The sequence below is a fragment of the Charadrius vociferus genome, unplaced genomic scaffold, assembly GCF_000708025.1.
Source record: "Charadrius vociferus isolate BGI_N301 unplaced genomic scaffold, ASM70802v2 scaffold126, whole genome shotgun sequence".
Classification (NCBI taxonomy): domain Eukaryota; kingdom Metazoa; phylum Chordata; class Aves; order Charadriiformes; family Charadriidae; genus Charadrius; species Charadrius vociferus.
The window spans coordinates 2,039,202-2,064,828 of record NW_009648894.1 but is presented as its reverse complement, the minus strand read 5'-3'; the positions used below and the strand labels follow the sequence as shown (position 1 = coordinate 2,064,828).

Below are 25,627 nucleotides of genomic sequence, written 5' to 3'. Positions count from 1 at the left end.
ATCACAACAATCCTGCAGTGTAATGCACCCTAACTACATACATGCTCAGTCTTTGCATTTTGGAAAGCAAGTTGCCTCTTTTCACAAAATGCATATCCACTTATTATTTCAGATCTGCTTCTCTGTAGAACTGAATGGGTTGAAATAAGCTGCACATTTCAGAAGCTGGAGGAGAGAGGCCAAGAAAGGCAATGGGGCCTGAGGCAGCCATCATCACCAAAACGAGGTTTCTGGAGAAAATAAGAATTAAAAAAATGTGTAAAATCTAGTATAAAATTAAGATGTTCAGGGTACTGGACCATATCCTCGGAGGTTTTCAAGACCCAGCTGAACAAAGTCATGAACAAACTGGTCTGATCTCACAACTGGCCCTGCTTTGAGCAGGAGGTTAGACTAGATGACCTCTAGTGGATCCTTCCATTTTGAACTATTTTATGATTCTATACACAATACTCCATTTGCTTAAACCTGGCTGAATATCACTCACCTTTATAGGTACAAATTGGATGGTGTGACTGTTTTTAAACTACTGAAATTCCTGTGTAGAGACATAAACTTAGTTTGCTTTTCTGGATCCACCCTTTTTTTAAGGAATCGACTCCAGTTCCTGCTTTTGCTGCTAGACAAGCGATGTCCAAAACCAGCCTGCATGAAGTGACAGTCTCGCTACTGTCAGTAATGGGCTAATTAATAGCAATAAAACTGTTCAGTCTATCTGCTGCAGCTTGTCAAAGGCACAAACGTGCTGCAGCGTGGAGCCAGCTGTTTTTAGGAAAAAAGTGCAGGACTGCCTCACAGTAGGTTCATCTTTGATTGCAGTGTGATCTTCACAGGCAAAATGAAAAGTATTTTTTTCATGCAAACTTTAATTGAATAGAAATTGGTGTGTTGAGACTGTATATTTTTCAGCAGTAAATTACACCTTGCCAGTTGCGAAGGGGCAGCCACAGATTCATCTAAATACATGGAAGGGGACACAGTGCAACTACATGCCTGGTATTGCTTCCTGCTAAAGGTGAAGGATAAAACTCTTTGTTCTGCACAGTGAATTTGTGCCTCAGTGAGCGAAACAGATTTTCCAGCAATTCCAGAACTCAGGAAACTCAGTTCTTTAGAAACTACAGAGCAAAACAAAGGATCTCAAGGTTTGCCTGTTCTTCACGAGAGGTCTGAACTCTACCATCTCTTCAAATCTTACCTGCTAGAATTTAATTTATCCAAAGAGAAATGAGAACACTGGCCACAAAGCAAGAGACCTTGCTCGAACCAAAGCCAACAGATTCTCAATGCTACAACATTTATTAATGGAAGTAGAATCAAGCAATGCTTGAAAGCAAGAAACTGGCTAAAGCAAGCAAGACCTCTTCATACTTGCTTGGAACAACCTTCTGCAAGTTCCTTACTCCTGAAGATGTTTGATATATTTTCTGTGAAATTATTTAATTTAGCTCTAATCCCACTCAAGAGCCTTTTGCAAGACAAACTGACGACAGAGTGACTTCTCAAATGACTTACTAAGGGAGTAGAAGCTTAAGAAATCATACTAAAAGTGACCTGAAGTTCCTAATTCTGTACCATGTTAATTAGCTGTTTATCAGTTCTTCAGCATGTTATCAAATTATTACACTGTTTTAGACTGCTAATAGCGCTTTCTCCTTTCATTCTGCATCCATTTTACACATAACATGTCCAAAATGAATCACGAGAATTGAAAAACACAACAACAATAAATATCCATCATGATACTGCATTTTGTGTCACAGAACTGGTGTTTAATAAATTCTCGCTATGAGGGTCCATGAAGGTCAGTGAGTAAAGAACTCTTTGGAAAAGCTAGAGAGTTCCCATTTTGCTGTCTGTGCTCCAAGCTGCTCCACAGAGTCTAAATCACTCCTGCTACTAACTTGACTGTCGTCATCTATGTGGCAGTAAGAGGCTGAGGAGAACCAATGAACTCACTAAGTATGAAAGGTTAAAAGAGAAAAAGCTCTCAGTCTTTGGATGTGTTTGTCTCCCTACTGTTAAGAGAACTAGCATGTCTTTTATAGTTACATTACCATCCCACATCTCCATGTGGTTTAATTATTTTTGATGAAGCCAGGGATATAGGCAGAAAATATGAATTTTATTATGATTTCTACTTCTCGTTCTTCTTTAAAAGGATTTTAAAATAGGGTTAAGGAAATAGGAAAAAGGGCTAAAGTCCCAAAACAACTGTTTTGACCATTTCTGCCTAATTTCTTTGCTCAAGTGAAATGGGACAATGACATGTTGCTAGTGATAGCAACTGAGGTGTATGTTCATGTGAATGCATGTATATAAGACCTATACATAACAACCCTTTGTGCTGAATAACCTATGGGCAATGGTTTTGGACATCCTTTTGGCACAGCTGCACACCCACACAAAATAGAAAAAGATTTTTCTTTACCTTTGGAGTTTACTGCACCAGCTGCAGTTGAAACCAATCTGGGCAGTGACACAGGGACCGCAGCTGGTAAACTGGAGACAAGCTGCGAAGGAGATAAACAAACACAAATTATTGCATTAGTCTCACAAACAATTCCCACAAAAAGTACAAAAGGAGGATACATTTGTAGTCATTTGTAAACATAATCCCACCTCCACATCTGTTCATTCAGCTTCATTGCTATATTTTTATCTTTTTGCTTAATATTAAGTATTTCCTTAAATCTCTTTCTTCCCTGGCTCCAGTGTTCTTGATGTTGCTAACATTCAGACATAAGCAGATAATAAGACTGGCAGGCAAGTGTGCAAGAACAATAATTGGATTAGAAAAAAGAAAAATAGCTGTTTCCACTTTTTCACAGTAGTACAGCTGGCAGTTTAAACGCAGAGATTTCTAAACAATGTAGTTTACCTTGGACAAAAGAGGCAGATGAACTGCAAAATGTGTTTGGGGATATTCCTTTACAATGTGATGCACAGTACATAGAAGAGCTTGTGTTTGCCTTGCAAGCATGAAAACTGTTCTTTTTTTTTCTTGAGGAAACAAATTTAAAGTCAATATAATCATTCTTCTGAAAAAATGATTTGGCACAGTTTTCATTCAAAACCTACTGGGAGCTATATACCTATAAACTAACTCGAGATACATGAGGATGCACTGGATAATACATCATCCACCTGGGAATAAATCTGAGAGAGGATAAATGAATCTGTCCCTGATTCCAAGTCCACAGATAAAACAAAATATTTAAAGTTGTGTATGTGTTGCTGGGAGGGGGAGGGGGACGCTTCCCAGATCTGGCTCCTGCCTGCGTTATGTTTTACTTACTTGGAAGAGGTATCATTTCAACAGCTGAGAGATTGGTAATCTTTGACATCTGTAGCTCCACCCTGTGGTACTCATAAATTGTTCTTCTACGGACATCTACCAGGAAAGAAAAATAAAAATATTTTCACACTTTACTATTTTGCAGTCTGTAGATTGTGAAAAAGTTGATGTAATGAGTGCTCACAGTTCCTTAGGTGCACACATGACACCAATTTTCCTCAAGAATATGTTTTAATTTTAGACGCCATAAAGTAACATGTAAAAGGTATAGGCAGAGAATTTTTCACTTGAGAAACCATCAGAGCTGACAGAATAGGTACCTATTCCCAGTACGGGATTATGAAAATGCTGAGTGTGCTCTCAAGCATCTTAGTCATTCATTTAGGCAGAAATTCTAGAGAGTATACTGTGAGACGTTTTAGGGTATATTTCAGATTTTGCTTTCCTAAAACATTTCTCAGTTCACAGATTTGAGAGAAATTATTTATATGCTCACTTTGTCAGTTGTTGTCAAGATTTGCAAACAAAACTGACTTCGTTGCTTAATCAAATTTGTTAGCTACAAGCTAGCTTACATCTAAATGCACTGGAACATTTTTTCATGTTATAACATCAAAAAAGACAAGTCTTCCTGAACAGCCAATGTTATGCATAATCTTTACACAAGCTAACTGCACCTAAGCTCCTCAGAAATTCAATATAGTCAATGTACTCTTCTTATGGGCTTTGAACACACAGATGACTGCAAGACCCAAGCACAAGATAAGTGTGAAAAAAAAAATAATCACATAATTGTTAGTTTCCAGATCAATATCCTATCACGTGTTCCAAATATTTCAGATTTCAAGTGCATGGCTACAATGCAGACTGGTGAGCTTGTACACTTGCAAATTAAAAGTACAGCTTATACTGCCAATCGGACACAATGATGATGATTTCCTAGTGCACTGGATTCAAATTTATGTCCTATTTGAAGGCCTGCTAAACTAATTGTAATGAATACTAAATACAATCACTGGCCCTGTGGAATTGTGCCAGGGAGAGATAAAGGGTTACATACAAAGGATTAGCAGGTTGCTCTGGTCAATGGCTGGTCTGAGTCTACATGCAACAGAAGAAAAGGAATTGCAGACAGCCACAAACTCAAGGACAGTGGGGGTTCTGCGTTGCCAGCCCTGTATGGATGAAGGCACACCTTGTTGCTTGGTATTAAGGCTGCGTTTCTGCAGCTTGAAGTGGGATCACGTGGGCTCCCCAGCTGTTAAGCAATCACAGGGCACCAAATCTGAAGCGCTTTTCCTCAATCTCTTGTTAGGAGGGATGCTGTAGGCATTTTTCAGACAGAAAATGGAACCTCAACTAAAATCAATGAAGCAATAAATAGTAATTTTTAAGGGAAGAGAGAAAGCGCGCTAAGGTGTCCCGTGGCTAAGGTCCCGCTTGGCTCAAGCAGACGAGGCTTTCTAAGAAAAGAGGGATGGCCAACCTCTAAAAGCACAACTGCAGGAATCCCCCTTGACCGCACAGCAAATAACCATCGAGCTATTGGTGTCAGTTGGAATAAACAGGGGAATCACTGAGGAGGGAGGGGAGGCAGAAGCAGAGCTGTGCCGAGTGGGATAACCCTCTCCTGCATCAGTCAGGGTCACTGCGAGGAAAGCAGCTTCTCTGCTCTCTCTCTCACTGCCTAAGCTCTCAGGCACAGGTAGGCAATGTCTGGCTTTCAGACAATACTATTTCTATTTAGCTTCAAATCAGCACCTTTGCCAAGCAGTTCCTCCTGCCATTTATTTGAAGCTGACTTTGCTACGCCTTCACCCCTCCTGATAGCAGATTTCTCTTTCAGTACGAACCGCACCAATAATTGAGCTAGTTTTATGTTTTACCTACAAAGTCATTCTGACAAGTTAAAAGACAGATATGGGGATGTGCCAAACATTTACCCCAATAAACACCTTAGCCATGTCCTTCAAGCCCACTGGACTGAAAAGGTTTCCAAGACAAAGCTAATCTTGTGCTGGGGTGGGGAAAATCTCTTGCCAGCAGCGAGAGGTTTATGCTCCCAGGATGGTACATCCCATAAAAGCATCTGCCAAATCAGAGTGATCAGGAAATGCGTTTGAAATGAACTCCTGCCAATGCTGAAGGCTGTAATTTGTTTCCACAGAAATCTTTATCTTTCTGTCCAAAAAAAATAAGCAAACGAATACATAAATTAAAATGGTGGGTGCCGGAACTTTAATTGAACTCCATTTCATCTCATCAGTGGTGGTACAGACTGGCATGCTATAATCCTGTTTACTCTCAACCTTTCCTAACAGACTTCTCACAGGGCTTACAAGAAATAAGGAGCTTCTGGTTTTCCAAAAATCTAGTAAGAATCAGTGACTCAGGTCACAGGCACTTTTATCTCACCCAGTGCATGAGGTTTCTAAAAACCACTGATTTTAAGATAATTCAGTTTGTTATCAAAAAAATCGTTTCTAATCACACATAGTTCAGCATGACTGTTGATCCCATTAAATCCCCCTGCCTGGTAGGATCTTTTCTTCTTCAGGAAGAAGCCTGTGCCAGCCACAGGTGGTGAGTTTGCATACGAGGAGTGTATCACCTGTAAGAAACCTAAGCACAGAGAGATATTTGCATAGTCACCTAACAGCTTTGTATACACTTGCAGGCAGGTGGTTGGAAACACAAGTGCTCAAATTTATCTGCATGGCCAGGTTGCAAAAAAATGCAGGTATAGGTTCTTTTGAAAGTCTGACTTGAAACATGCCATGCTTTGCTCCTCAAAATGCACTTTTTCCTCCCTATTTAGAATTCTGAGCCTGTATCCCCTTAACAAAACAGGCTAGAAAAGCTAAACTCAACAGGATAAACAAAAATGAATATTCTCCCCTGACGCTTTTCCCCTCAACCTCTCCACACAATGCTCCTGCTCCAACTGAAGACACAGACTGCCTTTCACTCAGGTGGAACGTGTTCTTCTTTGCCTTATGCTGTCTATTCGGCTCTTTTTCAAACAAGTGCGGAATCACAAAGAGCTTATGAGCCCACGTACTTCAGTATGCACCTTAAATTTACCAGAACTATCGAAATCATATGATGTAGTAACAGACAAAAAATTAAGCATCATGTGCAGGTATTTTACTGAAAAGAAGCATTACAAAGAAGGGAGAAAAGGAAAAGGACTTTTTGCATGCATACATACTTTTGAAGTACTGTTCCTGGTTCTGAATTTCAGAAAATATGCATATACTCTTCTTCTAGTCACAAAAATATTTTACTTTTCCGTAAGCCTGAGTATCTCAAACACCCTTTTAAACAGAATGATATAAATGATAATATATCTTTTTTCAATACAAGTGTCTATTTTTTTTACATTTGGTTTAATTTACAGCATGGTCCAAATTGTTCTTTGGTTTGTTTCTGTGGCATGTACACATGCTATCTTTGAACACAAGGCCAAAGGTACAGTCCCAGCAGAAAAAGCTGAAGAAAACACCAGTACTTACTTGAGGTAAGTACCTTCCTCAGTTACCTAAAGAGATAACGTGGTGGGTCAGAAGGCCAGCTGAAAGAATCCCTTCAAGGGATTAAGCAATGGATTGATAAATTATAGATGTGCAAGATTCTGGTGCGACAAAACATCTCTATGTAGTTTTATCACAGTGGTTTTAAACTAAATAATGGCATATAAATATTCTATGAAAAAGAACTTCCAGAGTTAACTAAACGTACTAAACAGAGAAAGTGCTCTGGAGACTGAGCAGTGGCAGGAAGAGCACCACTGACTCCCTAAGATACCTGAAGGGTCAGTAGCTAGTAATAAACCATTCTAAATATGTGTCCAACAGATGCACAATCTCTCTGGTACTTTTCCATCACATAATCACTTTTCCTCATACAGCATTCCTCAGCTAAAACCTGCAACCCAGTGAAATGTGAAAATATTGGAGAAGTCAGTCTGATTTTTTAAATTATATGTTCACACAAATAAAAATCTCTGTCAGTGAAAGATTTCTAGGGAATTGAGATGGGCCATATACCCAGCAAAAACTGCTAAACAAGGCCATATGTATTCATACAGCTGCACTTTCATTTTTAAGACTAGCTGACAGAGAAAACACAAATGGTAAGAGGGTGCATTTGATTATGCAGAAGTCAATTTGAAGCAAACAATTTATGAAACATACCCAGCTTACACAGCAAGCAATTTGTGAAAAATATAAGGGTGAAAAACAGAAGGGTGGGGCACAGCTGCTGTACTATACAGCCACTGGTTTTGCTTGATAGGGACTTTGTTTAGCACCACCGGCTGAATAAAATCGTCATGCAAATACATATTTTGCCAGCCTTGTATGTCTGATTGCCATTGCCGCAAAAGGTAAGGGAATCAGAACGTCAAAGCAATCTTTGTTCTCAACAGCTTCGTATTACTAATCAATAGTAACTAGTTAATTCTTGAGGCACTGACTCTGGGATCAAACGTGCCTGTAATCAAACCACCACCACAACTGCTCTTGGTCATGGAATATTACACAGATGTCTTAATCTAGATCAAAACTCAGATTCCCTAATTGTATTAATTTTACCATTCTCCTAGAAGTTACCAAAAGATCCTTTAAAATCTCAAAGTTGCACCTCAAAGGCGTATAATCTATGAATAAGCAAACCAATGAAGCAGGGTCTGAAAATACCTGTTTTATGAATAATATAGAAAAAAAACTGTTCTACACCAACAGTCTGTGCCTACCACACATCATTTACTTTGAAACCCTCCACGTCCTTTCAGATTTATCCCAACTGCTGATGCCAGCTGAGCTGCTCCTAGTACAGGATGTAGGTGTGAAAAACACTTTTTATCCCCTTAAGCCACCACGCACCGAACTGCCTAATTCTGAGATCGGTTGACGGCCAGTTAAGGCTTTGGATAAAATGTGAACGTTTTAAACTTTGATCACCTCGTACCAGTCCCTGAAGTGCTGTTATGCCACCAAAGGTTGGCAGCGTGCCCATCTCTTTCCCACACTGCTCCTGAATCAGACACGTAGCGCCAAGGAACCCAGCTGTCCGGCTAAACCCTTTTGGGCCAGCAGACAAACAGGCAGGGCTGGAGGAGTTGGCACTCTGTGGAATTAGTTCCGCTAGTGGCAAGCAAGAATAAATATTGCGAATTTATAGCGATCACTTTGGGGGTCACTTTGCACAGAGGTAAATGACATTACCAGTAAGGCAGCAGCAAATGAGACTTTGCGATTTCCCAGATGGTGCTACACCTTTATACAGTAAATGTCACAACATAAACTGCTGGTCTTCTTTTACCCTTTTAGAAGGTAATGCTAACGCTCTTTCAGAGGCTTCACTGCTGTAAACAAACTGGAGAGAAATCTTCAGCAAACAGTTATAACACGCAGAGTTGTCACTTAATTATATGGTTGAGTTACACTACATATTGAGTGGCACTAATTGCACTGAAACTGGAATATTACTAACACATAGCTCAGCTATTTCATTTGTGTACACACTGTTTGTTGTTGAGTAATTTCAGCATCATTAAATGTTGGGTTGTCAAGGTATGGATTTCCTAAAGAGCTGCACCTAATATGGTAGAGGCCAAGATTGTGGAGAAGTATGTCTCATCATGAAGAAAAAACAGCCACTATCTGTAAGTGCAAGTAACTCACTGTGTAGACCCCCTGAATCCGGCACTTTCTCATTTTACCTGTGTATTTCATGCTGTCATGGAAAACAAAGCACAATCTGGGCAAGCTCACTAGTGAGCTTTTTCATTGCTAAAATAAAATAGAGGCTTGCAGGAAATGCTTTTTCTTTTCCTCTTCATGCACAATAAAAAGTTAATTGAAAGATAAAAGGGAAGAGAGCACTGAAACAAAGGAGAGAAATGTAGTAACCCTGAAGGAAAGAAAAGATGGGAAGAAAAGGGGAAGAAAGATAGTAATGAAATTAGAGAGAGAGATCTTGGGAGTCTGCAGAAGGGAGAGCAAAGAACACTGTAGGCAACAGAAAGAAGGACCAAGAACAGAATGCCAAAGATGGCTGAGAAAAAACAATACGAAGGAACAGGGATGAGAAGTTGTTTGAAACAGGACAGGGACAAGGTTCCTGATGCAGTGAAGATGCTGAAAAAAAGGGAGGAGATGAGACTTGCTGAATGAACATGTAAAGCTGTCCCCAGCTTTGTCTTCATCAATCTTTGTGTTGTCTAACTGGAAGACATCCATTAAACATTCTTAGTGTCTTTGTTACAAAAGGAGAAATAGTTAATGTACAAGTGTTCAGCCTATCTGAAGAAGAAGAAATCAGGGTGGTCCCTCCAACTTATCGGACAAATCAGAAGCAGAGGTCCAGAGCCTGGCTCACTTCACTCGAATTACCTGGAAGAAGCAGAAACCTTCCCTCTGAAATTAATTGATGGACTTAGTTTGCCATTTTGCTGCCATATAAATCTCAGAATTTAGGGCTTTATTTCTTAACCTTGGTGTCAAGCAAAATTTTGCTTCCCTTCACACATTGCCATTCATTCCAAAGCACCTCTAGAGTATATACAGGCAGAAGTATCTATACATCGAATCACAGAATAGTTTAGGTTGGAAGGGACCTTAAAGATCATCTAGTTCCAACCCCCCTGCCATGGGCAGGGACACCTTCCACTAGACCAGGTTGCTCAAAGCCCCATCCAACATGGCCTTGAACACTTCCAGGGATAGGGTACATACATATATGTATCAAAAAATGTAAAATAGTGGCCAATCTGCATCAGTATACTAGTACCACATATAGACTCGAAAATAAAGAGGTTGTCTATATATAAACAGTAGTAGCAGATCAAGAAAAAATAGCAAACATAGAAAACAGGCAGAAAGCCACCTGCCAAAAATCTCCCGTCTCTAACTCTTAAAAGATAAGGTGAAAATACGTAGTTACCTCTACTCTTTTAGGGACAGATAAAAAGGGTATTGCTGCAAAGCCTTTATGTACGAGTATATTAACAAAAACAGGTATGCAATATTCAAGGTCCTTTGTTTCAAAAAGTTCAGAAAAGCTTTTCTTTTTGCTCTTGGCTCTTCAAGAGGATCCTTTTCAGCACTCATTAAAATGCACTTTTGAAATGATATGGTTGATCAAAAAGAATGTTTTTCTCTCCTCAGAATGAAATAGGTTTGCCTGGCTTTAGAACTCACCTTCCACAAGTATTAAAAAATTATTACTAATGTTTTGGACAGTATGTCTGAAAAAATCTGATAAATAGTTAGTTCTAAATCTTCCAAAATTACTTCAATAAATCTGGGACTATTATATTGAAATGTTATAACACTGAGCATACAGAGTACACCAAAGACATTCAGCATTTTTGAAAACTGAAAGGATATTTTCATTCAAATAGGCTTGCGTTACACTTAATGTCACCTTTTCAAATGCAAGGCATTTACAAAAATAAGTGACAAAACTCAAACATGAAGCAGTAGAGTTGTTGGGTTTTTTTTGTTTGATTTATGGTTTTTTTTCTTCTTTTTTTTCCTATAACTAGCCATGAACATAAAGGGAAACTGGGTTCTCTTGATGGAAAAGTCTTTGCTAAAGTGATAAGCAAGAACTAATAACTATACTATCTTCGCCTTCTCTTGGCACAAACAAATTTATATTCTTCCATTCTCTTTAGGACCTAACAAATAAAGTAAAACAACAATTCTATCATATCACTTTTCAGTAATTAAGTAGAGCAATGGTTGATAAAACACTTATGAAAAACAAGAATGCAAAAACATGCATATTTTAAGAGCGTCTGACAATGGCTCTCTATAGGCCAACATTATTTACCAGTTCTGTCAGGGTGCTATTATGTTTCCTCTACATACTAATATAAACCTGTTTCATTGAAAGCACAATTTAGCTTCAGGAAAATCTACTGCAAACTGATGGTTCCCTTGATTAATACTAGCTCTAGTGTAAGCTGAAAACTAGCAAAAATAATCATGAATTGCCACCATCCAGAGAACCAGTCATTAAGAAGAAAAGTGGTGCATTACACACAATATTACAGAAATAATACTATCAAACCAGTTGCTGTAGTGGCACATTTTAGACTCTTCACTCACATTCTATTCTTCTTATCTGCTGCTCCTTAACGTAACTTAATGAACAGAGTAAGTTTAAGATGAAACACTAGACAGATTTTCTGGCAACTACAGTCACTTCACTTAGCAGAAAGTGTCATGTGACAAAAAGGTTTACAGAAATACTAAAACCAGAAGACTAGTAAGTATCTGTGTATTCAACAAAACCAATGTTAAGTAGTAGCAGTAAAACAAGCTACATATTTGAAATATTGCTACAGAAAGAAACGTTCAAGTGAGAATAGAGACTCACACATACCATGTATTTTACATACAAAATCTGTAAATCTAAAATAAGTCCTTTAATGTTGTTTGATGATGGAGTCCTGATGCCAAAAGATCTGCATACCGCTTACATCTCTTACATTGAATTTCTGTGTGACTATTCTCATAAACCATTTGCACAAGTCAATCAACCTAATTTCCACCTGAATCCATTTTAGAAGCTCTTACAAGCTGAAGACTCACAGAAATATTCAGATCATTCACTTACAAACATCACTCAAATTGCTGAAATCAGTTGCGTAGATTCATTTGTTCCTAAGCACTCAAAAGCAATCCACGCGACCATAGGCACATCACAACTATCTATCTTACTTTAGAAACAAATTTCTTCCAAGACCTGATCTCTTAAGTGAAATCTGGGTATGCCAACCTCCTTCACACTACTCTGAGTTCACAACAAGCAACAGATGGTACTGAAGTTTTCCATCTTCCCCATGGTGGGACATATGAAACGTAGGATTTATGCTCCCTCATATCAAAGACTGTTTAAACGTGATGAGGGCAGAGGATGAGCTGAGAGGCAACGGTACCTGCAACTTCAGTGTCAGCCCCATCTGCAGACTGCCATAAAGATGGGCTGGATCAGGTCAGTCCTTATGAGCATTATCTGCACCACACCTCTGCCAGGGTTCACTTTAGGAGAACATGCCTGGACTCAGCCCTAGGAGGCTGGTTCAGGCACAGCTCCTCCCATTTACACTCTGCTATTCATCAAAAATTGAACTTACTAAACTTGCTCCAAATGTGTAAATAAAACCAGCAGACTTGGAAAGTGAGCATACTCTCTAATGGCTAAGCAACCTCAAAGGGTTCATACACAGTATGTTATAACAAAGCATCAAAGAAATCACACTTGATTTCCTACTATTAATTTTCAGTGAAGCCATACAAAGTGTAATTAAAGTTAGAGAAAATTAAATGTCACCTCCATTACTTTTGCCACGACTATGTGAGCCCAAGATGTTTTTTGACAACTACGTCTCTTCTTTTCTCTCATGAAAATGTATATATGAGTTTGAAGTTCAGAAAGTAAAGTGTCAACAACTTTCAGCCTGGATATTTTTCTCTTTTTGGATACAGATGATTTTTCTGAACAGGTTGCCTCTTCCCTACCATGAATCTGGAGACATATTCCAGATAAAATATCTTATGGAATACCAAATTGTGCTGGTTGACAGCTTAATTTTACATTATTTGGCTGGCCATTTAGTTTTATTTACTTAATTTATCAGCTCAAAAGAAACAATGACAGAGAAAGCCACATTGGGAATTATCAGGCAAATAAAATTACACTTGAATTAACAAGCTTAAATTAGCTAAGTGATTTGTTGTGCAGCTAATCATCCTTGATGAAATCAGCTTATACTCGTTTCTCAGGCTCCAAACCATTAGCACTACAATTCTACATACTGGGAATTTGCTGGATCCTGTGCACGACCACAAATGCATCTGAGAGTCCCACTTTCACTGGGTGGTTGGTTGAACTTATCTGTGTCACAGCGACAGGAATCTGGAAGACAAAACAGGAAGACGCACATGAAATATTGAAATAAAAAAGTTTAGACTAAAAATAACAGCACTGCCAGAATGAACATTTAACCAGTGTAAATTAAAAGTCCTAAATAAATATTTTATACAATACAGCATAATATGACTAAGGATTTATTGAAGATTGAAATTACTGGTTTTCATTTTTCTTTTATCTGAGTTTGCTTTGTTTTGTGTATAACAATATTCACGTAAACACCTAGAGGTGGAACAATTATTAATGACAAAAACAGAAAAGTGTAGTAATTTTCAGTAATTTCTTTCCCGCAGTTGAAAGAAAAGTGGGATGGTGTGCTAGTATCAGACATGGAGGAGGAAATACCTCTTGCCTACTGTTGAACACACCAACTACGAAATACCAGCTTGGGATGAACATTTTAAAAGCTTATGGCTCAGTTAATTTGCCCTGAAAACTGTTTGAGGAGTTATCTGAAGAGAGCTTTGGCCCAATGGTATTCATGTTTAATATGTCTTGGAATAGCAGAGAAAATACCAATGTTGTGGAAAATGCCAGATGCTCACTTGCCAATATCTAGAGGAAGAAATAAAAAGATTTAGATAGCCATAGACCAGTCCAGCTTTACATAACACTATTGTTGTATATATTGTTGATATTGATGCTGGGCAACGTGGTTGTATGAAAATAGGTGTCAAGTTTGATTTCATTCTTTGGTCAAGATTGCTGCTTTGGCTGACACTTGCATAGATGTAATAGCTTTAGAATTTTGTAAAGTGTTTGACTGAGTGACATCTAGCATTTATACAATATTAATGCAGTGAACTAGACCGACTCATCACAAACAGAAGCCATCACTAAAGCAGCTCAGACTGATAGTGTGTCTTTACAGTATATCTTGCTTCTCTAGACATCGGACCGAGTATTCAAAAGTTTTATCAAAGACTGGGAAGGAAACATAAATTTACTGCCTAGCAGTTCTGCAGATGACACTGGCAGAGTAAAAATAATGAAATGCCTTAATCAATTAGCAAAGTTAGACCCTGCAAAAATGGCAAAGTTATAACTCAGAGAAAAAAAAGTGTCAGGTAGAGGTTTGGGGACCATGTTCTAGAAAGCAGCAGTTCTGGAAGGAATCTCAGTATTGCTGTGGATTAACAACCCCAGCTGTCAGAAGGGACATCACAGCAAGAAAACTTAATTGATGTGATATTTGGTTACACAAACAGTGAAATATAGCCTAGGAGTGGGGTGGCCATTTTACTTGTGCCTGAACATTAGATCCTTGCTGAAATGTTACACAGACTTTGGGAGGATCTATTTCTTAAAAAGATGCTGAAAACTTAAGAGATGGAAGATTAAAAGAGTCATAAAAATATTTTGAAAAATTTTGCAGTTCTCAAATGCCATTAACAGAAGAGTAAAGAGCTCTATCTATTTGGCTTCTTAAAAGGAAAACGGAAAGCTGGCTAGATTACCACAAGCAACTACTGCCATGGGGAGAAATTACTCAGGGGCTAAAGAGTTTTTTCATCTAGCACAGAAAGATATAACCAGAAACTGGAAGCTGCAAACAGATATCTTCAAAGTAGAATAAGCCACATGTTTTTATGATTGCATGTTATTAACCACTAGGATAAACTACCAAGGAAAATTATGATTCTCTGCCCAGTGCTGCTTTCAAATCACAGTTGGATATCTTATTTCTCAAAGGTGGCCTTCAGTTAACCAGAAATTACTAGGCTGAAAACAGATGAAACTGTATCAAATGTAAAACTGAGACATAAGGTGCTGACTCAGCTAATCTAATAGTCTGGTCTGGCTTTACCTGTGTAAAACTACCAAAATTATACTGTTGGCCAGTATTTTTCACGTAGCAGAAAAATGCCAAAGGAAAAAGCTGGTTACATATCCAGTGAAGGTGGATTCAGTATTGTCTACATGTCAATTAATGGCATGAATTCTGGTACTTGAGTTGAGCATCAGTAGTTGTTCTTCTCCTTGTTCCCAAAACATCATTTAGCTGTACTTTTTCCTGATTACACTGGCAGCTGTCTAGGAAAAGTTAAATTTGAGAATATTAACAGAAAAAGTGAGTTCTGGTGAATTAAATACTGTCATAAATTTCCATTTCTTTTACTTGATTTAGTGACTGGTTTAGCTGTTTTATTTAGGGATTCTGGCATGCATGATTTGCTTTGGTATAATAAAAGCAATGATGTTAAACCAACATGGAAAACAGAAGTGGCTTGGAAATACTGCTAGTAATACAACAATTTAAATTTGGTTTATATCAGCTTAATTATTGGAGAATGTGACATATTTCTTCAAAATAATAATTGGGAACACAACAGTACTTATACAGAGTTTTCATTGCCAGTTTCCTAAAGAGTTATTAATTACTCTACAGGCCAAACTGTACAAAACTTCATCAGGATTTTTAAGTTGCATAAACTGACATATTGCAGTTATTGGAGAATGTGACATAAGAAGGCTGAGCCATATTTCCAAAGTCTTGAAAATAAGAGACTCCCTGAATTCAGAAATAAGTTTATAAACTTCCTTGAGCATGAAAGTATAAACAAAATAAGGGAATTATTCACAGTCTCAGAATACTATAGAGAAAAGCTTATATTAACTATCAAAGAAACTGTCTTAAAAGATTTTGAGGAGGATACTCCACAGAAGCAATTGAAAGTCAAGTTAGAAAAAGCACTGATAGGGAGGACACAATGACTCTTTCTCTTCCCAGCTAGAGAGGAAACACAGCAGATGAAGAAAGGAATCAGAGTTTTATGGACACAAAACATGGTTGGAATTGGCATTATAAATGGGTGTGTGACCAACAAAATATGCTGGCAAAATTGGCAGCTCAAGGCATAAATTGTGTCTTATACATGAAAAGAATTATACTCATTTTCACATGTGAGTGCAAACGAGAAGAAGTTTGAACCAGAAGGCCTTGAATAAGCCTCCTTAATGTTAAGTCTACTGCCTTATCACATTTTTTCTGAATTTGTGAATAATTGAACAATTTGCATCTTTCCCTCAAAAATTATGATAACAGAAAACTAATTTCTCTCTTTTTTTTTTTTTTTTTTTTTCAGGAAGGAGTGTTTGGTTCTTGCAGTACAAATGCCACAAGTAGTTTGTTGTTGTTGTTTTTTTTAATGTAAATTTATTTTCATTGCAACTTGGTTCAGAGCTTGAAAGTCACTTTCAGTTTCACTATTTAATAAAAATTATGCATGACTCGGTGATATCTGCTACTAAAAGAGGATGCAGTAGCCAAGTTAAACAGAGAATACAAACAAAAACTTCAGAAGGAATTGAAAAATTTTGGAGCAGAAATATCTCAGTAGATTTTTCCAAAATCCCTGCAGGTGTCCACGCTCTTCTGCTGGGCATTGTACCCAGAATGAAGAATTTGTGGGATTGTTTTCTAAAACAAATAAGAAAGTTGTAGTAGGGTCCAGTCTAACAGAAGAAGCAGCCAAAATTTTTGATATATGTTTTAGAAACAGGGTTTAGAAAAAAGTGGTTTTGGTAAGGAAACTATAAATCAAGTCAGTATAGCCAGCTCTTCAACCTGAGGTATAGCTTGTGTCAAACAATTAGTCATATAGATAGAAATGCAGTCAAAGTAGAAGGCAATCCATCACTCAGGAAAACTCTTTTATTCTCTTGAAAAACTGCAGTGTTATTAAACCTGTATTTACAAAAACATACATTTATTGGAAAAAGAAATAGTTTACAGAACTGAATACTTCAGTCTCTCAGTGATGAATGTACTGAGTGCCATTTTATAGGTGAATTCTTTTGAATATGATGTCAAGATAAAATGGGCTTTTACCATATGATGGCCTATTAGGAAATATGCCCTTTTGACAGAAGGCTTATAGTAAATGAGAAAATAATTTATTGAAAATTACAGTGAAACATGGGTAGCAAGCAGTTAGCTGGTGTTCTGAATTCCTCACCTGAGTGGCAAGATATGCCATGACAGGCTGACACAGAATCATAGAATTGTTTCAGTTGGAAGGGACTTTTAAGATTATTGAGTGCAACCATCAACCTAACAGTGACAAAGCCACCACTGAACCATGTCCCTGTGCACCACATGTCTTTTAAATGTCTACATGTCTTTTAAATATCTCCAGGGCTGGCGATTCAACCACTTCCCTGGGCAGTTCGTTCCAATGTTTGATAACGCTTACGGTGATGTTAAACAGGTGAACAGTAAGCTAGGAATGTGCAGTGGTTGCTAATGTGTGGCAGAGGTTTTATGGCATTACGATCAGAGGATAGATTTTAATTAGAATCATTCCAAAGTGTATGTTACCATAGACAATGTGAACTCTTGTGTTGTATAAGTCACCAGTTTATGAATAAGCTTCCCAAATGAATTAGCGCTGGGGCCATTGACTTATATATTTTAGATTATATACTTCAAAAGTAGGGAGAAAGATATTTAGAATTCATGTTGAATTCTATTCATCATTGAGATTAGTGATCTAGACAGTATTTTCCAGAGTTCTCAAATTTTATTCTTTTCAACTTTGAGGATGTCAGAATCTTACCCTTCAAAAAAGGATAAAATAACAGCCTCTGACCATATTCAGAAGGAGAAGGTAAGCAGGGTGCAATTTCTGCCCCATTTCAAAATTAAGGCAAAGGTAAGAGCCAAAGTATGCTGCAAAATAATAATTAGGAACACAATAGTACTTATAAAGGGTTTTCATTGCCAGTTACCTAAATAGTTATTAATTACTCTACAGGTCAAACTGCATGAAACTTAATCAGGCATTTTAAGTTGTTGCATATACTGATCACCTCATAAAATAAAAGTTCCTGTCTCCATGTTAATATTTTTGATAGTAATAACAGAGGCAAAGAAATGCCAGGCATGTATAATGCAGGTAGAATATCCATGAAGACTGCATTTATATATTTTTTTGTTTTCAGGAAACAGTCACAAGGTTTGGAGTATTGTTACTGAAAACAGAATATTTTCCATCATGCATAGAAAGAGCATCAATTCTATCTAAGTGCTAGCACTTAATCAGTTCCGTTCAATTCTGCCTCCTTCACAGTAGAAAGAAATTTTACTACAAGTCTCATTTAGAATTGTTTTCCAACTTCACATATTGGGCAACTTGAACAAGCATTTCAACCTTAATAATGGTTTCTGGATGACTACATAAATAGAGAGTCATTACTATTTAAATGAACAAAGAAAGCCTTCAAGCTAATGAAATTAAGAAAAATTCCCTAAACCATTAACAAAGCCTTTGGTACCTTTGCCTAATTTGTCCTATATTAATCATGGACAGAAAAACAAAACAAATGCTATACTACGGAACATTAGCTATAAGCACTAATGGAAAAAGACTATATAGAATAATTATTTTGTTCAAAAAGAAGTAAAGCTCTTGAAAATTGAACTTCTGTGAAATTTAGAACATAAGAAAAAAGTATTCACTACTAATACATAAAAAGTATGCCTTTGCAGAAAATTTTCTTTATTACTATGTTCTGTTGGCTAGTTTGCATTTTAATGTATTTCATATGTAGTAGAGGTGCACCAGTAAAATTTTCCAGCCTGCTGATGTTTCCTGACATATTGACCATTTGCCAGAACACTAACAGTTGGTGTAAGCAAAACTATATTTAAAATGGAAGGTGTGTGCACTGTAAACAAAGTAAATCGGTAAAGAAATAAATATTTGACTTGCTATAGGACCTTGCTCTATTTCAAATTGATTTTACATTTTGAAAACTTGACTGTACTGCTCTTTCTACCTATTAACTCTTCTGAAAGATATTCTGATGTCTCCACATTTCACCATCCTGGTGGCTTAGCTCCTCTAAATTTTTATTTTTTCAGAATCTATTCCTGATTTTGGATAACAATTGTGCCTTTCAGACTGCTTCCTATTGGACAAACAACAGAACACAAAAGACTCGGCAGAACAGCTCCTTTGATACTCGGCAACCATAGCCAAGATTGTGCCTCGGTGGTCAACACCACGTTTACGAGGTAGCAAACCTGACGTGGGAGCAGGAAGGATATGAAAGAGGGCACCTGAAATGGTTCGATTAAATAAGAAATAAAAAGTAAAATTTACCTGAAGTGCTTTACACATAAAAGTTCCTATTTGTAGCTCCCTTAAAGGTATAATCACAGTTCTTTTAAAAGTAGATACTTCAAGATAAACACCTGGTGTCACTAGTACAGAACCCCTGTGGGATGCTTTACAAAGTTACTGGCAACCTGTCTGCTGCATTTCTTACATGGTGTTTCAGCTTGGAGACTTTCAATGACAATGCAATGAAGACCTCACAGATTTGCCATACATCACTGTCATTTTTGATGAACTATGATGCTGAAATGAAATGGCACGAAAAAGATGGTAGAAATCTTCTCATACAACGTTTACTCATGCTAGTGAACACTCACACAAGTAATCTTACTGGAGTTAATAGGGCTTCTGACAACATGACTCACCAGCAAAAGAAACGGTTCCAGGAGGAAGGACTTCCTCAGAAAGCAGTGGATTCAGCACTGGAAAGTAAATCAATTCCTAGCCAGATTTATAAGCACTAGAGTCAAGTTTAAATTTACAAGAGTCTCAGTTTTTCTTTTCAGACAACTTGTGTCTGATCAGTGATTGGAAATTTTATTCAATTTTCCTCATTTTGGTGAAAAGCTGTGGTATGGAGTAAAAATGGAGTAAAAGCTGCAAATTAAGAGTGTAGACTTCTGGAAATCTGAGCCTCCAAATCCATTTCCCAAGTAATTCCCAATGGAACACGCTAGTTGTAGCATTCTAAGATTTTAGAAAAATCTTTTGTTAAAAGATTTACAGATCACTAGTATGTTACGATTACCACTTCAAAAAGTCTTTCCTTAACTATGTGCAATAGTACTAAAGCGATATTTGGTAATTCCATTCAGGGTAAGAATAACTCATGACAGGGGATTTCAAAGATTCAGCAGCGGGAAAAATACAAATTAATCCTGCCTCAGGATTAATGAAAAGAACATTAATAACTCCTTCCCACAAAGGCATGGTGGGTCTGGAGGAAGCTTCCAGTAGTGCAGTGAGAGCAAGTAGCCTCCACCATTGTAGCATAGAAATTGTTTATCCACAGAATAAATGATGTACTTACGTCCAATTCTAGGGATGCACATGTAATTAATGAGGTGGCCTATTTCCTCCCATCTTCCTAAATGAACAAAGTTTTCCACTGCCTGGCACACCACATCATCATTTACATTTATGCAAAATGAACACAAGATACTATCAATTTAGAGCAACAGCTTTTATCACCTGTATTAGATTCATTTTGCACAGGGCTGGACAGTAACAGACAGGGCAGAGCATCTCATGACCAAGAACAGCAGTGTCCTGAAAATGTCACCATTTTATTGTCAGAATGTATATATAGTTCTTGTCAAATTTATCTTAAAATTACAAATTGAAGCAGTGTCCCTCCCCACTTCTCTGAGTCTTGAATGTAGGAACTTTTCTGCGGTCTTTAAAACCATTGTTTTTTCTTTAAAAAGGTTTCAACAACAGGAGATAAAGCTTTGGCGCACACTGCTTTGATCAAGCACAGGCTCCATGGTGCTAAGCAGAGCAAAGCTTTCACGAAGCTGGAGTCAAAATGCAAATAAACTGCATTTTTGTAGATTAAGACTACAGATCTGTACATAACATTCAGAAACAGAGCCAAAGCAGACCTTGCATCAGCATGTCTTTTATAAGATAAGGAAAGCCAGGGACATGGGCACACCAGCAGTTTCTTGTGTCTACAAAACTAATCTAGTAAGAGTATTCGGTTTGCAAGGTGCAAAGGCATCTATTTTAGGTGAAGATACGACTGCAGCTAGCAGAATAACCCAAATCCTGACTAGCTTTCTAATGAAGGGGAGAGGAGTACTATTATTTCTGCTTCATTCAGGTGCACAGCTTCAACACAGGCATGAAAAACGAGCCTGAAGGCTCACAACTAGTTTATAGCAGAGAGAGAAGCGAACCCAGATTTCTCCAAGTTTGGACAATCAGTAATATCACTGTTTACATTGTTTCAATATGAGGAGGATAACAGCGAGACTTACATCTTGAAGAGAATGTCACGCTTTGAATGCCAAACTAAGATTAAAATAACCAAAAAAGAAATAAATTTTTCTTTATCCCTAGAGTTTTGAGCTTATCTACCTACCAACCAGTATTTGGTTGGTCTTATTTGAACTTTGAAATACGTCAGTTGCCAAGAAATGACAGCTGCAGGAAAAAGGTTGCCTTTTAATACTAACCAGAAAAAACTAGAGTTTTTTCAAACAAGCCCAAATTAGGTGAACTAATTGAGAAAATTAGACCTTACCTTTCAAAACACAGGAGGAATTTACTAAACAAGCAAGAATTTGCTAAACACTCAAAAGTTACAACCACCTAAAAAAGGCCAGTTGAAATTGAGGAGTGGCACGTTTGAGCCATGTTGATGGTTTTCAAGTCCATCACATGAACATCACTTTTAAAATAAAATGTCATTTTCAGCAAAATAGTGATCTTAGAAGCAATATAATGAAATGATCTTATATAGCTGAACTTTTAAATTTCCCATCCCCCACCCCCCCACCAAAAAAAAAAAAGTAGGGAAATTCCTGGCAGGTATACAGTAATTTATCTACTTAAATGACAGTTTTCAGACCCAACTTACTTCTTTGTAGCCGAAAATGATACGCCCATCATTGAGAAGGGTGGCCTGAAAAGTGAAACTGCCCAGGTTGTAATTATCCTGCAGATGTACATGGTCCCACTGGACAACTAGTGCTGTGCCTGTGAACCCCAGAGTGGGGGTAGAGAGGCAAAGGGAAGAAAAAAATGTGAGAAAAATGTTAACTGTGTGTAGGAAAAGTACTTAACTGCAGTTACTTGAAACAGGAACAGTGATTTGTTTCTTTTTAGCAACTTTCAGCCCAACATCTTGAAATGCTAAAGATATTACAAACACAAGTTGCAACTGAAATCCTCTTAAAGGCAGACACCACAGTGCCACAAACATCTACCTCAACTATTCGCACAAAAGTCTGCTAAAGCAGGGGCGGTCACGTAACTTGTTTGGAATTGCACAAGGAGTCAACGATCACTAAAGGTAGGATCCAGCACTTAGTTTAGGTGTGCTACCACAACCATTGCTCTGCGGTGGCTTTTTTTGCACTATATATATATACATACGCTCTGATGACTTTGAAATGTGAAGTGCTAATAGCATTGCCTGTTTAGTAAAAGTTATTATTTGAGGAATTCAGATTCTTGCATTAACTATGCATTAATATGAATAGCATTTATTTTTTTCTGCATGGTGCGAGCCCTTGCTGAGGTTCTGCAAGTTGAAAAATATTAGGCGTTGGCAATAAATAAATGTAGTTTAAATTAAAACCACTAAGAATTCATAGACGGGGTAAATATTGAGTCTGGTGTGCAGAGATTTAGTTGCAAGAGGCTCGTTAATATTCATGGGAGTTCTCTGGCTGAATATCCACTTATTGCACTAAAAACGTACCCCAAGCGAGTTGCATACCTTGTGAGCATGTTTTACAGATGTTGAGGGTTACAGACACATTCAAGCAGCCTGAAAGACACTTATCACCAAAAATGTGTTTACTGAAAATGACTTTTTCCTCTTTATATGCCTTCCTCAACACACTTCTCTCTTTGGCACTAATGGGAGTTATGTGCTTTGATTCATAACACTTCATTTCTTCTTGGAATGTTCAAGGTGGGTCAGTATGCATCCAGCTCAATGCATTTTTGATATATCCTTGAAACATCTTTTCTCACAGATCTTCAGTGCTGTAACTTTCATTAACAGTTCTGGTCAGGGGATGTCATGAAACTCTGAGCATGCAAATTTTTGGCGCATACTGCACTAAGCCCACCACATTATTGTCCCATGTGTCTTTCATAAGTATAGCACATGCTCATTAATTGTGCACACGGTGTATTTTTCCTTCTGTGACCACATTCATTAACTGCTCTCTGAATATTTATTTGAATGTATTAAATTTCATTTTAAAGGGATTTTTAAAATTATTGGAGTAAAAGTAGACCAAAAGTCTTATAGTCAGTCTTTGAGTACCTCAGATCTTTGTGCATCTCAGAACCCCAAGCTAAAGTGGAAGACAGCTGCCCCCAAAACAGTCTTCTCATTCCCAGGGCCTTTATGTAGATTCATGTGTTCCTTGCAGTTAGCTTCACGAGTGAGACTTCAATGAGTCGCCACACTCTGTCCTTGCTCACTACAGAAGCTGCTCTAAAACAGCACACTTACTTTCAGGGGTAAAACATGGATGCATAAGAACTAAGGAGCTAAAGATACAATTTCCTCAGTTCCTTTTTATTTGGGATAAGATAGAAAATTCTTTGTCCTAAAGCACATGGGGTCCAAAAGACCATCATTCCTTACACATGAAGAGATCCAAAATCTCGCAGAAGTATTCAACCTTGTCATGAAAGCTATGTGATACACAGTCTGATACACTTGGTATGAAGACTGGAAGTCAGGAATACAATGAGAATTAGCAATGTCTTCCCCAGAATCCTCAGATTCTTTCAGTAAAGAGGACAAGCCTGTCCAGGTCCCTCTGGATGGCATCGACCGCTCCGCGCAGCTTGGTGTCATTGACAAACTTGTTGAGGGTGCACTTAATCCCACTGTCCATGCTGCTGAAAAAGATGTTAAACAGCACCAGTCACAGTACTGACCCCTGAGGAACACCATTTGTCATTGGTTTCCACTTGGGCATTGAGACATTGACTACAACTCTTTGAGTGTGACCATCCAGCCACTTTCTTATCCATTGAGCGTTGTTCATCTATCAAATCCATGTCTCTCCAATTTAGAGATCAGGATGTCGTGCAGGGTAGTGTCAAATGCCTTGCACAAGTCCAGGTAGATGACATCAGTTGCTCTCCTCTTATCCACCAGTGCTGTAATCCTGTCATAGAAGGCCACCAAATTTGTCAGGCATGACTTGCCCTTGGTGAAGCCATGTTGGCTCTCACCAATCACCTCCTTATTTTCCATGTGCCTTAGCAGAGTTTCCAGGAGGATCTGCTCCATGACCTTGCCAGGCACAGAGGTGAGACTGACTGGCCTGCAGTTCCCTGGGTCTTCCTTTTTACCCTTTTTGAAGATGAGGGTTATGTTTCCCCTTTTCCAGTCAGTGGGAAATTCACCAAACTGCCACATCTTTTCAAATACAATGGAAAGTGGCTTAGCAACTTCATCTGCCAGTTTTCTCAGGACCTGGGATGGATTTCATCAGGTCCCATGGACTTGTGTACCTTCAGGTTCCTTTGATGGTCTTGTACTTGGTCTTCACGTGGTTCTTCATTCTTCCAGTCCCTGCCTTTGCCTTCTGTGACTTGCGCAGTGTGGTTAAAGCCCTTGCCGGTGAAGACTGAGGCAAAAAAGTCATTGAGTACCTCAGCCTGTTCCATATCCTCGGTGACTAGGTCTCCTGTTTCCTTTTGGAGAGTGCCCACATCTTCCCAAGACTTCTTTTTGTCACTGACACACTTATAAAAGTTTTTCATGTTGCCTTTGATGTTCCTGGACAGATTTAATTCTATCAGGGCTTTAACTTGCCTAACCTGGTCCCTGGCTGTTTGGGCAGTTTCTCTGTATTCTTCCCAGGCAACCTGTCCTTGCTTCCTCCGTCTGTAGGACTCCTTTTTTGCTTTTGAGTGTGTCCATGACCTCCTTGTTCATCCATGCAGGCCTCCTGGCTTTTTTGCCTGACTTCTTCATTGTTGGGATGCATCGCTCCTGAGCTCAGAGAAGGATACTAACCAGCTTGAATACTAACCTTGAATACTAACCAGTTTCCTTGGGGCCCTCCCTCCTCCAGTGCTTTATCCATGGTACCCTACCACGCAGATCCCTGAAGAGACCAAAGTCTTCTCTCCTGAAGTCCACGGTAGTGAGCTTGCTGTGCATCCTCCTCGCTGCCCTAAGGATCTTGAACTCTACCATTTCATAATCACTGCAGCCGAGGCTACCCTTGGGCTTGACGTTCCCCACTAGCCCCTCCTTGTTGGTAAGGACAAGGTCCAGCATTGCTCCTCTCCTCATTGGCTCCTCTACCACTTGGAGAAGGAAGTTGTCACTGATGCATTTCAAGAACATCCTGGATTGCTTGTGCCATGCTGTGTTGTCCCTCCATCAGATATCAGGGTGGTTGAAGTCCCTCATGAGGACCAGGGGATGTGAATGCAATGCCGCTCCTATCTTTCTGTAGAAGGCCTCATCCGCTCTGTCATCCTGGTCAGGTGGCCTATACAAGACCCCCACTGTAATGTCACCTGTCCCTGCATTCCCTTTAATCTT

General features: G+C 38.4%; 1 protein-coding gene across 1 annotated transcript in view; it reads right to left on the bottom strand.

Annotated features, from left to right (window-relative positions):
* Positions 1-25,627, bottom strand: part of PLXDC2 (plexin domain containing 2) — a 155,188-nt gene that overhangs the window by 53,364 nt on the left and 76,197 nt on the right. The window contains exons 6-9 of the mRNA XM_009887149.1: positions 21,953-22,071; positions 13,132-13,231; positions 3,299-3,394; positions 2,432-2,513 (exon numbers count right to left, since the gene is read on the bottom strand). Coding sequence (XP_009885451.1) covers positions 2,432-2,513; positions 3,299-3,394; positions 13,132-13,231; positions 21,953-22,071 — 397 coding nt within the window. The remainder of the gene's footprint in view (positions 1-2,431; positions 2,514-3,298; positions 3,395-13,131; positions 13,232-21,952; positions 22,072-25,627) is intronic.